The 17,496-nt window shown below is 45.9% G+C and overlaps 1 protein-coding gene across 6 annotated transcripts in view; it reads right to left on the bottom strand.

The window, feature by feature from the left end:
* Window positions 1-2,793: 2,793 nt before the first annotated feature.
* LOC120952198 (calsyntenin-1) overlaps window positions 2,794-17,496 on the bottom strand; it is an 87,854-nt gene continuing 73,151 nt past the window's right edge. For 5 of the 6 annotated variants that reach the window (XM_040371400.2, XM_040371404.2, XM_040371402.2 and 2 more), the window contains exons 6-9: window positions 8,873-10,976; window positions 8,288-8,780; window positions 3,459-5,395; window positions 2,794-3,098 (exon numbers count right to left, since the gene is read on the bottom strand). In XM_040371400.2, the coding sequence (XP_040227334.2) occupies window positions 5,392-5,395; window positions 8,288-8,780; window positions 8,873-10,976 (2,601 nt within the window). In that variant the 3' untranslated portion in view covers window positions 2,794-3,098; window positions 3,459-5,391. Of the gene's footprint in view, window positions 3,099-3,458; window positions 5,396-8,283; window positions 8,781-8,872; window positions 10,977-17,496 lie in introns of those variants that run through there. The other variant, XM_040371405.2, reaches the window with a different exon arrangement.

The raw sequence follows: 17,496 nt of genomic DNA, 5'->3' as shown, positions 1-17,496 counted from the left end.
GCAATGGTTTTTGCATCATACATTTATATATATACTTGTGTGTATGTGTTTTGTGTGTTCTTTTTATATAATGCTATCTCTTTTACCTTGCTTTCTTTTCTTCTTTTCCCTCTTTACTAGTTACTCAACAATGCAAATGATTTCGCTCTGCGATTTGCGGTTTTTTCTGTTTTTTTCTTACTATTTTATTCTGTGTTTTACCATTTAACCATTACTTCGCGATGTGCTGCTGAGTGGTTTTAAAGAAAGAGCAGAACAAATTGAACTTTTTTTTTTAATTATAACGTTTGATCATAACGTTTCATCCTTTGGACAAATGTCAAACTGTACCATTTAGTTTGTTACATTGTTTGTTTACTTTCTTACTCTTGTGTTACACATTTGTTCTGTTATTTTCACTTTCACTTTCTTACTCTTGTGTTACATTTCGTTCTGTAATCTTACTTTCACTTATTTACCTTACTTGCATTAGTTGCTTTCTCTTTCTTATGTTTCTCCATGTGTCTTGCAAATAAGTTAAATCGCATCAAAAAACTGCTTATCGGCTGGTTGTGCTTTTTTTGCTCGCTGCAAACATGTCCCAACGGACACAAACTCACAATGATACACCCAAAATTAGCATTTGTTTCACGTTGCTGTGTTCTTAGTTTCAATATAAACAATTGCATTTAATTATATTCAATTCTTGGGGGATTTTTAGAGTATTAGCTTGGCTTTTACGTCACTCATCTTGTTCATCTGGCTGCACTTTTTCCGTTTTTTAATAATCAACACTTTACTATAAACAGAAGATGCTACTGCAAACATTAATTCTACATCTTCTGATTGTGTTGTGTAGGTTTATTCGAGCTAGGTGTTTTGGATTTAGGAGAAACGAAATGCTATCAAGTTTGCCTATTCTTGATTGTGGAATTCATTATTTCTTCATTTTCAATTTCCTTACACCTTCACATTCTCATTCCCTGGACGGTTTCTGAGCTGAAAGAGAGAAAGATTCTGTGTGTGTTTGTGTGACAGAGAGATAGAGAGAGAGGGGGAGAGGAGAGCAATTGTGTGAATGAAACGAATGCAAACCGTCGTCTACTGTGATTGAATGCAATACTTTTTCTTACTATTCGATCAATCTTGTCGCCGCCTGCTATACGCGGTTCATTGGTTCGTACCAATTTCGGTGAAGCCAACTACAGTCGGGGACGAAAAAAAGCATTATCAAGCGGAATCAACTGCTTACAATAGTACTTCCACAATATTCTAAAAAGGGGAGACGTTTTACATGCTCTTGTTGGAGTGGAGGATAATATTTCTTTTATTTGTGATTAAATATTCCACAAATGATTGATTTTCTAAAAAAAAGAAATAAAAAGTTAGATTAAAAAAAGCATTAAAAGAAGAAAGTAACATTAATGTAGATCTAATTACTAAGAGATTATTACCCTACCTTTCGGACAAAATTCCTTTCCCTTCGGTCAGTTCCAGCGCTCTTGTGTTCGATTGCGATCACGACAAACACAACAAACTTCAACCCGCACCTTTACTATCCCTTATTACTAGGCTATGTTCTTCATCTGTTGCCACGTGGCGCGTATATAATCTTATCATACACACGCACAATCTCCCGTGCACACACTAACACACACATACACACATGCACACTTACATACATACGGACATACATATTGGACACATTTGCACTGGATGCACTGAGTTTTTCTTTGTTAGCTGTGAGGTTTTACCTTTCGCTAAATAAGCTTACCAATAAGTACGATATGTTGATGCGTGAGTTATGGGGCAAGGAAGTAAAGAAAAGATGGAAATAAACAGAATGACATGGAACAGGGGAGGATTAACGTTACTACCGTATTACAGGCTTAATTGCTACCACACTGCAAGGGCACACTTGCACAAATGCGATCAGTTTCCTTTCGCTTTTTTCGCCCCTCTTCTTCCAGAGAATTCTCAACTTCCTTCTACTAGCAATTTTGTTCAACCGAACCGCGTTGTGTTTTGTGTTTTCGCTTGTTTTTCCATCGCTTCTTTATTTGTTATACTTCCATTTACAATACTTCTTGTTTTGCGCGTGTGTGTAGTTTCTTCCACCTAGCGCCGCTACAATTGTTGAATGGCCATTTAATGAAGAACAGTTTTTGTTTTGTTTTGTTTTACGTGATCGTGTGTTTCATATGCCCTTTCTTCTCTAACATCATTTCACACGCCTCGACGAATGGCTCTACAACGCAACGCAAAGCAAAAGAAAAATTGAATGAAACAAAACAGGAAACAATGTGATAAAAATGTACAGCAAGTATGAGAAGGTGGTGGTGATGGGAGGTGTGTCCTTCCGGAGCAGCAAATGAAACCACCGAACTGGGATTTTGGGGGTAAAACGCCCTTCCAATGCTATGGAGGAGCTCACACAGCATGAAGGATGGATGAAAAAACGGATTAAAAAACTTATAATTCTAACGCCATCCTTTTATGCGAAAAACACTCTCTGCGAACTGTGTCTTACAGGAAATAATTCGCAGTTTACACTAAGAAACGACAACTTGATTTACTAAAATCACTCACACAGTGCATCAACACGCGCACACTGGAAAATAACACGCCAACTTGCGAAAATTCAATCCTGAGGCAGGATTTAAAGCGTGCAAATTATAAAATGAACATCCGTTTTGTCGAGCTAGATGGTAGAGATCTCAGCTGATTAAAAATACTATGCGCCTGAATGCATGTAAAATAAAAAAAAACTGACAAAATGAATCTAGAGTGTCCTCAACAGACACTTTTCTCTAGTTTTCTTCCACAAAAGCCTTCCGCAACTTAATGACTCTCGTTATACGCACTACACACATCTCGCCACTCTTAATCTGAGGGGACACACCGCACGAATCTAACACGAGCAAGGACAAACAAACAATACAATAACAAAGCAGCTTTCCCGGGGCATCGTTTTGCCTCATTGTGCGTCGTGCGTTCGGCTCGTTCTTGGTAAAGAAATGAATCCCAGCATGGTGTGGCTGCGTCCTCCAGCGGTTGATGATTCTTTACTGCAATTTTCGCAGCTGACGAAAGGGTTGCAGAGTCGACAAAAAGTGACACTAAAAGGAAAGAAAGAGATTGACAAAAAAGTGTAAATATAACATGATTTCCAAATTCGATTAATTTTTGAAGATGATTTTTTTTGGAGGTTACTGTAGAGAACGGCTCTCCTCAGTAGTTAGTTACCACTTTGACAGACAGATGGCGCCACGGTCTCACTTTTAAACTGTCACTTCAAGGCCAACTTTTTAGGCAAATTGGGGTCAAAAATGTTTAAAAAATAGGACTGAAAGTAGCGCTATCTGTTTACTGAAACTATGTACTATGTACTATGTAACTAACACTGTACACTAAGTGCATCCAATACAATAACCATCGCAAATTCCTTCCTTTCCCACAATGTGCCTCTAAAAACTAACCTCTCATTTGTGTGGGTCCATTGCTGCAGGGTTTCTTCTCGCCTTTTTTTCTTTTTCGCGCTCATATTGTGAAGTAAGTGCGCTGGAATGGCCTCAGCAGTAACGATATCCCCACAAAGTCGGTGTGCCGGTTTACTTCGCAGGAGCGCGGGAAAAGCTGCGACATAGCTGGATGTCGGTTACACCGTGTGTAGTAGCCAGTAGTAGCCAGTAGTAGTTAGTGGGTTTTCTTTATCTACACACACACGTGACTTCCACAGTGGTAGTAGTAATTGTTGTTTTGTGATAGCTGCACGTGGGGGATATACCAGTAGTGAAGTAATAGCGCCGATAGTACTAATGATAGGTTTAGTAGTAGTCGTCTTATCATAAAATGTTTCTGTGCTGTGTGTATGTGTGCTGTTCGCTTCATTTCTCCCTATTTTCCACTACTAATCGTACGAAATACGTATGTGTGTGTGCACGCAGGTTTCCTCCTCGCGTGACCATCCTGGAACTGGCTCAGCAGTATATAGGGGACACGCGCACACTAAAAACAAAATTACACATACACACACTCAATTACACGCAGAGACGGACTGTGTTGCACTTGAATAAATGACCTCTTTTGTGTATTCTTTTTGTGTTGTTGTGTTTTTCACCATCTCCTTCCTCCTACATCCATTGTTTTGTTTCTGTTTAATCAATTTTATACATCTCACACACTATTACACACACACACGTTTTACGTTTATCCTTCGGCTACATCCTTTTAGCTATTACGTCTTTCCTTCTTTTTTCTTCTTTTCATTTTCTCCTTTCCCTCTTCTCTACTTGCATTCCGTTTTTTCTCCTTACCCTCCCCAATGTACCGTATAGCTACATTTTGTTTCTCTCTTGTAGACTTTTCTTTTATTTTAATAATATAGAATCCATTTGTGTGTTTTTTTCATATTATTAAGCTGATTTCTAGACTTTTTGTTGTTGTTGTTTGTTTTTTTTTTAAATGAATGGCGCCGCACGGCAGCTGCGCTCGTGTGCGTGGAATTGTTCTGCACCGCACTCTTCTGCCCTCTGTTCTGCTTTCCCGAGCAATGGCGGACAAAAAAAACGGAATCGAAATCCGTGGAGGCGGGAGGGAGTAGTTTGGAACATTTGTTTACCACTCATTTGCATGCATTTGCGTTATGCACATTGTTGTGCAGCATTCTAAGTACATTGCGTATTGTTTTCCGGTGCTGGTGGCTGATGCTTTTTCACTCTCCTCATCCCCGTCAGCCCTATCAGGGCAAAGAAGCAGCCTGAAAGTGACCATTCCCGTGTGATGGTCGTCCCGTGTTTGGTTGGTTGTGTGGTGGTTTGTCAGATTGTTCTGTTATCTTTCAGACCAGGCTGTGGGCTTGGTTTTGCTCACTGGGGGAGGATGCGGGATGGGGTCAGAAGTTATTAAATTTGTTCACCACACCAGTTTGTCGCACTTAAACTCCACGCAATGCCGCTGCTGCTGCTGAGTGTGTGTATTTGTGGTTTTATGCTTTAACCTTGTTGCGTCGAAAGCGGAGGGAAAATGGGGGGGGGATAATGTTCTTTTTCGGTATGCATGAGAGTATAGAGCTGCTGATATAATTCATGTATGTATATATATCTATATGTTCAGTTGTATATATATTTTTAGAGGTGTAGTTTTTTAGCCTGTATGGTGGTACTTGGAGAGCCGGGAGCGGGGTAAATCCTTTTTGCTTGCAAATGAATGGCCACTCCACTGTTCTGTTGCTGCTGCTGCTGACTACACTGCCTCGCGGGTTGATAATGATGCAGCAGGAGGAGAGACGGAAAAGGGGAATTGTGTCTGTGTGTGTGTTTGTTTTTTCTGTTTGCAATTTTGCGTCAGCTGCTTTTGTTGTGGATGTTTGTAATAAATCTGTCATACTTTAAAATATTTGATATATTCCATTTAGCTGAAACGAGACAGGAGAAATGGACCATTAGCGATTGGGATTAACAGTAATTGTGCAAATTCGGTTTCCCGATAGCATCACGGCACCGTTTTGGGCATTCAAACCCCCACCCAACCCGGCATGGTTTGAGCAAACAATTGTGATTTAATGTGTAATCAGGTTATTATTGACCATCATTAGCTTTGTTTGCGAGGCCGATAGATCTCTAGCACGCGCCCTAGAGCTTTGGCAAACCACGTGAGAGCGTGTGTATGTTGGTGCTTTGTTAGCATATGCTGTCCCAATGTTAGCCAAACCCCATTTTACTAGAAACGATCGAGCGGGTAATTAGCGTAATAGATTTCAGATTTTCCGATACGTTGCTTCTCCCACTGTCCCGTGCCTGATTTATTTCCCACAGGTATTAGGGGTTGACCCGCGTGTGTATGCTGTAGCTGGAGCTTTGAAGCGTTTTTCGATAGGATTGAAAATAAATCCATTTAAAAAAACCATTAATAGAAGATGAACTGTAGCTGGTGCTTCTGTGTGCCTTTATTGTACTAAAATTACTGTAAAGTGTTGGGTTAAATCCATCCTAATCCAACCAACCACTGATCCAACCATCACCCTCTGGCTTGCTTTCAAACGGGGCCCCCTTCCTTCACACGCAAAAAGTGCTTTGCTGTGAGATTAAATTAACTAAATAAATGTTAAATGCAGCTCAAATGGAGTTTGAAAACCAACAAAACTCAAGGCATTGAGAATAAAACAAAACTACAATTTGCTGCCTTTGCTTCGGAAAATGAACAATCAATCGATTCGGCAAATTATCTCATCTCCATCTCAAACCATGTTACGTGGTCTCTGTTGGGGCCATCTTCGTACGAACTGCAGACGAAGTACACAGAATTACCCACCACCCTCTGGTAGCATAATTGTGTTACCACACATTCTCGGGAAGAAACATTTACATCGCCCGGTCCCGGTCTGTTGCTTCCCTTTCCCGCGAACGCTGTGTTATGCCAACAGTTGTGTTCCCTCGTCTTCCCGCTGGATCAATCTGGTGCCAAATTTGCAACACCACGTCAAAACCATATCGGCCAATACACGGCTCTCCAAAAGGTCGAAGAATACGGTCGGGCAGGGGGGGCATGAGTTAATCATTCCAGCCTTCTACCCAATTTTAACAGTAGACATGAAGATGGGATTGAATTAAAGGATAGAGAAAGGGGGTTTCATCTTAACCCGTAAGCTTCCTAGAGCTCGGGTAGAAGTGCGCACACACACACACACACACTGGGGGAAAACTTTGACGGATAGAGCAAGGATACAAGTTTCTGCTGTCAGCCCAGTAACAAGTTTGCTGCCAAAGAGCTTTTGCATTTCTTTCCTCTCCCCACCGAAGGGTGGTGGGCTCAAAGAAGTTACCACCGTGAGGAGGGGGAGAAAGAAAGCCACCAACTGTCAGAAATTATTCAACTGTTGTCAAACTGATACCGCCGGCTCCAGCAGTTCCAATTTCATGAATTATTAATACGTTCATTAATCACACGGCGCACCGTTTCTCGTTCGTTCGAAAGCCACACAGCATCAGCTGGAACAAGAATAATGTACGACGAGGTTGAGGTTGTCTTTTTTGGATGGTTTTTTTTGTTGGTTGAAGGCTTACCTCACCAACGTTTGGATAAAGTTTGTGTTAGAAGCTTACTAACAGGTTTCATACTGTTCCACTAAATTGTGGCATTAGTTTAATATAATGTGGATTTTCAATGAGAAATAAACTGGATATTTTGCACAATCAAAAGCCCTTCAGACTGCTCCTATTGCTGGAATTAAGCATTAAAATTATGATTATCTCATTGAACGTATGTAACACACTGCATTACACAGTCCTGTTTGCTACAATAGCATCGTTTCCTGTGCGAAAGCACAGTACAATTATTAGGAAATATCTGCCACACTATACCATTGTCAGAACGCAACCCAGGGGCAATATAACAAGAAACACTCCACAGGCCGCGGTAAAATATTGCCCGGTGTGGAATTCATTGGAAAAATTTGCAAAACCAACCAGGTTTCTGTTTGCCGCGGGCAAATGCGGTATTCCATTTCATCCATCACATGCAATTCAGCGAACGAAAGGACACACACATTTCCCGGACATTTCCTGTTGGTACTATTACTACTACCACGCTGTAGTCCGGTCGTTTACGTCCGAAACTTCCATCCATTATCCATTATTTCCCAAAACCTCAACACCCGTGGGTGTACGTGTACGCTCACGCGGACGCACTTGAACGTGATTGGGAGTTCATTATTACTTCGAGAAAAAAGCGAGGTCCAAACGACTGTGATTCACGACTGGCTGATTCACAGAATAGGGGAAGCGTCACTTCCATTTGGCCCCCCGAAATGGGTTAAAGTCGCAAAAGGGATCCAATTGCGGCGAGAGTGCTCTGAGGCGGAAGGGTTCTGTAGAATTGCTTTTGAAATGTTACCATTCCGAATGGAGTGGACGAACAGAACAAAAAAAAAAACACCCCGGACACATCCACACATAGGAAAAGGACGGTTCCGCAACGATTCCGTAAGCAAACGATTGCCTGAAAGCGAGTGTGTCACGTTGTCCCGCAACGAAGACAGACAGCAAACCAGACGAAAAGTGGAGTGGTTGCGTTGATTACGTTGGGCAAAACCCCTCCCTATCCCGGGGTCCGTCCCGGAACGGAAAAGGCAAACCCATTTGAATAGTAATAACAATGGGGATTTGCTGGGAAAGCTGTCCATCCTTGTGCAAACCCACACACACACACACACAAGCGCGCAAAAAAGCAGGACACATTCGGTAGATTCTTCAATCATCCCACGGGGAAAGGGATTTCCGATTGCTCGCCGCCGGCGCACTGCACTTACATTGTGGAGTTGTCCCACTCGAGCTGGCTGACGTTTTTGTAGCGCCCGTTCAGCACCTCCTCATCCTCGGAGTCGGAGTTGTCCGACTCGGAGCTCTCGTCCGACAGGGCGTCGTGCTGCATCGGGTTGATGGTGATGGTGAGCGCCGAATCGTCCCAGTCGAGCTGCTGGTCCGGCGCAACCTTCGGGCACGGCAGATGCTTGTCGGTGAGGTTGCGCGCGAACGCACTGCCGCCGGCCGCGCCGCCCGCTGCACCATGGCCGCTACTGCCGCAAGCCAGTGCCGCGTTGCTGTTGCGCAGACGGGCGATGCCGACGCCGCAGATGAGCAGCACGAACGAGCCGCAGATGACCACGATCAACATGGTCGAGTGGGACGAGGCGAGCTTCTCGTGGCCGAGCAGGGCGGCGCCGCCACTGCTGCGCACCTTCGACTGCGACTCCTGGACGTCGTGCGAGTGGAGCATCACGTGCGCGTACTGGTTGGCATTGTCTGTGGCGAGGGTGGGAAAAGGAAGTTGTGAGAAACGTTAGAAACATGTAACCCATGCACCCAGGAGACATTAACTTCCAGTAGACTCTTACCATGCGAATCGACCGCAACGGCTGGATGCTGCTCCGATGGGGCGGTCGAGATGGCCAGCAACACATTGGAGGATGGTGCGGAGGCGGAAGCAATCGACGAGGTCGGCTGCTGCTTCGGATGCAGCACGGTCAGGGTGAGCGTGTACTCCGCGCTGCGGAAGTGGTCGTCCACCTGGGAGCAGGTCAGCTTGAACACCCGGTTCAGGTAGTACGCCGGCTTCTTGTTGATGTACACGAGCGACTTCAGCACGTGCTGGTAGTTCTCGATCGTGTCGTACCCGATCATCTCGACGCCCTCCTTGCTGATCTGCGTTTTGATGTCGAACTTGAACAGCGACTCGTCCGCACCGTCCTTATCGTCGATCGTAATCTCCTCGTGGTCCGGGTTCAGGCTCGGGAACACGTTCACATTGCACGAATCGAGCTTCTGCAGCTCGGGCCGAATATCCTTCCCAGTGTAGACGCTGATGTTGATCTGGGCCAGTATCTTGACGCCCTCCTTAATGTCGGGGTACGAGACGAGATGGTTCGAGTTGCCGCTGATCACGATCTGCGGCTTCTGGTCGGTGGCGAGCGGCTTATCCACCAGTATCTTGTTGTACAACCCGGACGAGGAGGACGAGGAGGTGGCCGACGCAAGCATGCTGCCCCCGGACAGGCTGCTGCCCGCCGAGCTGACCATAATGTACGTGTCGATCGTCGGCAGCCGGATCGCCTTCTTGTTCGGGCAGCTGACCGTCGTCATCACCTGGATGTTGCGGCGCCCGATCGTGGGGCTTTCCTTCGAGTTGATGTACTGGATCTGCTGCAGCAGCTGCTCGATGTTCGTCTTGTTGCTGCCCTCGATGATGATCTTGTTCATCTGCGTGTTCGACTGGATCTGTTGCTCCGGCTCCAGGTAGTGGTCGGCCGGTGGCAGCAACTTCTCCGCACAGTCCGTACCGCACCGGATCTGGCTCGCCGTCAGCACCTTGCGCGTGGACAGTTTAATCTCCGCAATATCCCCACTGAACCCGTGCTTCAACCGGTTCTCCGACCCCTGGTAGCAGGCGCCGATCGCTAGCGTCGTGTTAATGCCGTGCGCCGCATGCAGCGGCCAGTCATCGATCACCTCCGGATTGCTGTGCCGGTCCTCCACGTTGCTCTCGAACCGAATGCCATCGATGTACAGGTCCACCTTCGGCAGGTCCACGTTGATCGTGTAGTGGTGCCACTCGTTGTCGCACACCTGCGGTATCTTCCAGCGCCACTCGGCCGGGCTGAAGATGTTCAAATCGCCGTCGTTAAAGTCCTTGCGCAGCAGCAGTATCAGCCGGCAGTTGCGCACAAACAGCGCCATATGGTGGCGGTTCATCTTGTGGTCGTCCGCGCTGCACACGATGTGCTCCTTCGTGTGCTTGTCCGTGCTCACGATGCTGTTGTGCCGGAACATCGTCACGATGCTGAACTGGTGCGCGGCAAAGTCCTGCGGCTGTACCACATTCTTCGGCACGATCGCGCCCGAGCTACCGTCAAAGTGGAAGATCGCTTCCGCCCCCTCGTCGTACGTCAGATCCTTCGTCCAGTCCGTGTTCTTCTGCAGCAAATCGACCAGCCCATCACCGTCCCGCTCCCGGCCACTGCCGCTTTCGCTCAGCCGGCGCAAACACTGGCTCGCGTCCCGATCGCAACCGAACGAGATGTGCTTGGTTTTGAGCGACACCGACGACTGGATGACCATGTCCTCGCCCTTGCACTGCATATCGCACAGCTCGAGGTGAATCTTCGGGAACAGCGACACACTCTCCATGGAGTTCGCGACGTAATCGATGCGCTCGGCCACACCCATCACGTGCGCCTCACAGACGCGCCGCACGCGAATGTTCACCATGACCGGGGCGGACTGCTTCATCGCACAGTCGTACGCCACCACCGAGAGGATGTGATTGTGCGAGATCTTGTGCGAGAGCGGTTCCGTGTTGCGTATCGAGCCCTCGTTGTCGATCGTGAACGGCTGGTCGTTGGTGAGGATCTCGTACTTGCACACATCGCCGAACAGGGGCGTACAGTCCTTGTCCGTTGCTTCGACGCGGATTATCTCCTGATAGAGGCGGCCCTCATCAACCTGGAAGAGGAACAGAAAAGATGTAATTAGATCTCAGAATTTGAAGGAGATCAATTATGGCCTAGTCATCGTTTCATGGTTTAATTTCTTAGAACAAAGAATTGAAGCAGCAATCGAACTAGTGATGGATGAAGTTGGCGAAAATCCGGAGTCGACTCCGCCGAACTCCGGTAGGTAGTATTATTCGCCTAGTATTATCCGGAGGCGTCCTGAGTCATTCGTAGTTGCCTGAAGTCATCCGGAGTTGTTCAAAGTCATCCAGAGTTGTTCGGAATCGTCTGGGGCCGTCCGAAATCTCCCAGAGTCGTCCGGAGTCGTTCGAAGTCATCTGGAGTCATCTGGAGTCATCTGGAGTCATCTGGAGTCGTCCGGAGTCGTCCGGAGTCGTCCGGAGTCGTCAGAACTCTTCCGTAGTCGTGCGGACTAGTCCTGAGTCATCTGGAGTCGTCCGGAGTCGGAGACGTCCGGAATTGGCCTTCGAAACTAAGATACGAAGGGCACGCGCAAAGTGAAAGACAAAAAAACCCCGACTCTCATTTTCCCATAATCGGATCGGAATCGTGGGTGCGCTCCAAAGAGCACATCACTAAACTGAACCCACTGGACCCATTGGCTTTCCTCTGATTGTAATAGATTTCTTGTAATTATAAGCTTTAGCCTACATTAATCTGATTAGATTATTTTAAGAACTCTGCGATAATTGAACCTCCCGAAAGGATTACGAGTTCAGCCCAGCACGTGTACGAAAGACGCAACATCTCCTAGCAGATGAATTGTACACGCAACGAAGCGTAAATAAATGCCCCACAAAACCACCACCATCGAAAGGCTGGTTGAAGGGACCCGTAAACAGTAATGTGCCGATGTAAAACCGTGTAATGAAACCGAAACTTTACACAACCGAGACTCCTGGGAGAGAGAAAGAGCGCAGACGTTCAATATGCCACAGTAAAACATAACCACTAGTTGTGGTTCGTCGGGTTTGCCGATAACGAAGCGTCGAACATTTTCACCAACCTCTCCCTCTGATTCCTCATCCTGCGATAAATAAAACGGGTAAATATTCTTCGATTTGCTTTCCATCACGGGGCCCCCGCCAGAAGGAGGAGAACTGGAATGAGATTAGACTTTAACACCGATGGAAACTCCGAACTCAGGACAGGAGCTGGACCCCTGTCCAAAAATAGAGTCCTCAGCAACGGCATGAAATACAACGACATTTAGCAATGAATGAGCTGTGGAGGGAGGCATGACTATGGCCGAAATGTGATCGTTACCCCCCCATGGAGAGCCAGATTTACGGTATGGCTAAGCCCATTACTATCGTGGCAATCGGAATGCGTCACGCGCTGTGTGTGTAGCAGGGAATTGTGGGGTAAAGGTGGGGTCAGGCAGATTAAAAAGGTAAGATTAAGTTTCGCTCCAGAGCGCTTCAAACGTAGACCATTTCCAATTCCGATGTAATAAAGCTCTTCTCTCGCTCTCGCTCTCTCTATTTACTTCGCACTGTGCCTACGGAGGTAGTTTTCCTGCCTGCTAGGGCCTACCATTTGTTAGAGTTACTTCATTTCACAGCCTCGTCGTAACGACAGGCCTCATTGACGGAGGAAGAGTGTGGAGGCACAGTATGCTGCTGTAATATCGATTTTTACCGACAAGCTTCCGAAAAGGTTTTTAGTCAGGATTTGACCATCACACCTACCACCACTACCACTACCACCAGGGGAACGATCCAATCTCCGCATTGGGCTGGGCAAATAACAACTTTCAGACGCCAGTCAGTACCAAACAAGCGACTATAAAAAAAAGCAAAACGAGAACGATGACGAAAAGCTTCCAGTAAAGAAGGAAAAAAACACACACTTATTTCGGACAGAGGAGTGGATGTGAACCAGCGTGGAAATTAGTTTTTCCCATGCTAATCGTTACCGAAAATTTATTCTCCGTTGAGGTGCGCGTGATCGAGGGAGAGATAGAAGCGCAAAATGTAAGGGAAAACGAATGAAATAGAGCGACCTGAGCTGGAACAACTGTAATACGTAATTCGATCAGGATGAAAGAAATAGAGGATTGGGGTGGTAAGTGGGTGGTGGTGTGTTTTGGAACTGTTTTCCTCGTTGCACCAAAGGTTATTTTTAGTGAATAAAAAAGGTCTAAAAAGTATGTGATGCGGTTAGTCAATTTAGTTCAACGAACACGATGAAAGATTGGATTCGTGCTTCAATTTTGCTAGCAGAAACGAATTTTACGAATTTTAAGAGAAAATTACAAATTCTTCAAGAAATAGGATCATTTCGGAATACAAATAATTACAAAATTTTATGCTACTAATACTGGATGATTGATAGTGAACATAAACAACGAGGAAAAGACACTATTTTCCGAGATTGAAGGACTTTGCTACAGGATCAGCCACATAATGAAACATATTCAAGAGGTTTTCAGGGGTTCTCAAAGTTGTGGGACACTTTCTTCACTGTATCTTATCTGAAAGAAGCTTTATATGATGGATATTGGACTCTATGGCACCTCCAACAGAATCATTGGAAATTTCTTATTAGATTTATCCAAAAAGGGTCTATCTCTCAGCATATAAAGTTCATTTCCTGTAAGAAAGAGTCTAGAAAGTGACCCACAACTATGAGAACTTCTGAAAAACCTTGTCACCCATAGCTGGTGTACTACTCAAGCCCCATAACAAAAGTATATAAAGTCTCACATTTACTATTTACTACCAACCATATCGAAACGATCTCCACCACAGTTCGTCCATTTGACGCCCAGCATGTCATAAACATTTCACTTTCGTTGTGCCCATTTGCACCCCGGCGTTTGGGCGGCGGAACTAATCGAACGATCAAAACGAGAAGCAAACACCTGAAAAGGCTGAAACCCACAAGCACACCGACGCACACATACACACAGAGTTGTTGTCAGTCACACAGTGGTAGATGGGTGACAAATTTTTGGCTCCAAGGGCGCCTTGGACACCGGACCCTTATACCGTAAGCGCACCATGTCCACCACAAACGCCGTCGACAATTTGAAATGCAAACGTTGACCCCCGTTTTCCCTCGCACCCGAATGGACCCGGAAAGATTTCTAGCGATCAATGCTGGGTTGGCAAATGTGAAGGGAAGGAAAAACTAGCTAACGTAGACCCGCAGTACGGCGAACCGTGTTGTGATCGATGAGCTAAACCAGTGGGCAAACGGAACGGAAACGAAACGCGACCGCTGCATGACCACCGCGGGGCATGACGATACGGTACGGGAACGGGCGGCATCATCCGTCCGCCGTTTGATGGTACCACACCTTGCTTTTGCTAGCACAAAACTGCCGTTTTGTTGACATGATTGATGTTTGCGTATGTACAACAGTTCCAAACTAAAAAAAAAACTAGTCCCCGAAAGCGATTGCGCTGATTGAAGGATGGGAAAAAGGGGGGAAGGAATGCTCCAAACCTAGCGGGGTACAGGGCAGTAGAAGTTACGCAAGACGACTTGGGTGAACCTTTTCGATCGATTGCTGGAAGCGTGTCCCTTCTCAGCCCTTTGAGAGGGTTGAAGCTTTTATCGGAAAGTGGGAATAAAGCTCTGAGCCGTTTCTCCCAAGCATGTGCCTCTTTCACGTGTTCCCTACAAATTTCCTCGATGGGAAATAACACCTAGCAAGCAGTTAAGTGGCTCCATGTACTACACTATCCGTACGGGGGGTTGTTGTTTTGGCTATTAGTTTCCATCACCTTCGTCGCGGCCGTATCACAAACTTCCCGTGTGCTATTTAACAAGCTGCCGAGGTTTCACCGTCCTATACGAACGCTTCCGTTACCAAGCACAACGCTAAGCATACACCCTATTGATGAACGAAGAATCGAATTCTTTGCACCACCGCCATCGATTATAGCCGTCCGTCTGGATAGGAAGCTCATAAATTCCCAACCTGAAAGCACGAGGTCCACGAGGTCGCCTTGTGTGAACGGTGGCAGCCTTCACAGGTGAAAAGTGAGTCATCAGATGTTGAAGGTAGCAAGCATTGAGAGAGGAAAGAGAACACAAAGTTCTGAGACGGCAACCTATACACCTACAGGGCACACACACGCGATGAAAAAGTTGCGAAATGAAAATGCGCCAAAAGTTGCGGATTATTTATTGCATCAAGTGTTAATGGCTAGCACCGGTGGTATAGCGCGCCGGCCGGAATTAAAAGCAATTTCAATTGGAAGAAATCAACCGAATGGCACCACGACGAGGTCGTTGTTTTACAATTTATTGCCAAAGTAACCTGTGTTGTGTGTGTGTGGTACAAAACACGTTATTGAACCAGCTCTTTTTAGACAAAAAAAGAAGTTTAAATATTAAAGTGTCATTCAGCTGTTTGGGAAACATTGGAAACCTTCCAAATCGAACAGTCTCCAACAAAAAAAGACACACTCACACAAAACCGACTAAATAAACGTACATTATGCAGAGTGAAATGCAAAGTAGATTAGCCCAATTGGTACCACCAGACTGCCAGGCTAGCTTTTGCAAAGTACGAGCTCGCGGACCACGGGTAGAATACGCGATATACGATTCAAAGGTGCCACGAGCTTCACCGTGTCGGAGGGGTCGGGTCGGTGAGCCTTTCCCGTCTGCAAAGTTTCACCCTGCGGTAGGGTATGGTTGGTTAGTGCGACGAGGCATCTTAAGAAGAAGAAAAAAAAGAAGGCAGGCACCCCAGCCTGCTAGCAAACTTTCGGGTCAGGTCAGGACGACATCAAAGCATGCCTGACTGGCCCCCTCTTTTGACACGCGCACGAAGAGATCTGTGGGGTTGGGAAATTCAATTTCTTTGGGCAAACAATTTCACAACTGCGAGGAATGGAGGGTAAGAGGTAGAAAGGGAGAGATGAAGAGGGAGAGAGAGAAAGGAAGAGAGCTCGTGACAAATTTCAGCATTACAAGATGAATATTCGAAAGAAAATGGTTTAAAGTAAGTTCTAAGTAATTACATGCTCTCATTTATACATGTAAAAGCAACTGAAGTAGTGAGAGTAGTTACTGAAAGTGAGATTTAAATGGGTCTCCAATCGATTGACATGAGCACCTGGGCCGTGGTGCAGTGGCAAGACAAGCGGTCTTATACACTCTGGACGTCATAAGTTCAATTCTCTTATTCAAACTGACATTCTAGTTTTAGACGCTGGCGTTTTTCCGATACTCTATCCAAACACTTATATGATTATGTTCGATTACATGAACATTATTTGTATTATCATTACTATATTACCTTATTAAATTAATCATAAAAAACCAACTCAAACTCAAATAATCTGTTTATATCAATAATCTACAATGGAAAATCAATTCCCATGAAGTAGCTCTCCCTTCGGTCTTTTCTACAAGCCTGTAGCCTCAATTATACAAAATGAAAAGCTCTCCAGTCTTATGTATCAAATTACCACTTCCTCTCTCGCTGACTTCTCTTGTCTCCCCCCAATGGGGGAAAGAAAAACATCAACAATAAAGTTCCTTATCATCAGTAGGGCGGGCGCGCTCTATAAAAACCAATCCTCGAGTCGAGCAGAAAAACACGTGCAGCGGGCGAAGCTACCACCACCACCGTGGTTGTGTAGTAACATTGTAAACTTAAACATTTCATATTGCCCATGCATTGGACACATGCCTTCCTACATACACGAGGGGGCCATACAGGCCCAGTGGTCTCCAGTCTCGTTCTCTGCACCCACTCACTCCCCGAGTTGGATGCTATTTTTCTATCGTTCGCTTGGCATGATTCAATATCCATTATCTTTTGATGAGCAGCCACATACAACGCCGCGCTGAGAGAGGCAAGATTAGCAAACATTTCCAGTGCTTCATGTGTTTGTAGTAGTATCATGCCTTTGGCAAAAAGCGGGACCAAATTGTGCCGGGGGAGAGAGAGAGATAAAGGATCCTGTATGGATTAACATTCAATTAAGTATGCGCTTACCCTTTCCTACACCTTCCGTCTACTTCGCTCGTCCAAAAATTGGACGGCGCTGTTCGTACACCTCTACACAAACGAAGCGGCTAAGAAATATGCTGGTCGATCCAGTACACTTCTTACACCCCTTTTCGCAGGAGTGGCAGGCACCAGAGTTCATAAATACCTCCTGCCATCCCTGGTTCCCGCTTAGACAAACAAGGACCCGAGAGCGGCTAAAGGTAGGCCACGCACGGCACAAAAAGAAATAGCCCGCAGCGCTGGCTGGCGGTTGTGGCCTCATCGTTACACAAAACCGTGTATCAGCGGCCTCTTATCGTTCGCTTCACATCGTTAACCGGGAAAGGAGGAGGATGGGGCAGAAGCTCTCGTTTCGCTCGGGCGGCGGTACGACACGATACCCAACATCCCAAAGGATTGCGAAGACACACGCCCGGGACGTGTAATGAAGCCGATGTGCGAAACTTCTACACCGTGGCGCGCTTCAAGACTGCAAGATGGTGCGTGCGATGGTTCGGTTCTAAAGAAACGGATTTATTGAGGCGTCGGT

This window comes from Anopheles coluzzii, chromosome 2, assembly GCF_943734685.1.
Source record: "Anopheles coluzzii chromosome 2, AcolN3, whole genome shotgun sequence".
Taxonomy (NCBI): domain Eukaryota; kingdom Metazoa; phylum Arthropoda; class Insecta; order Diptera; family Culicidae; genus Anopheles; species Anopheles coluzzii.
Note: the sequence above shows the minus strand (reverse complement) of the source record. Positions and strands in the feature narration are given on the sequence as shown.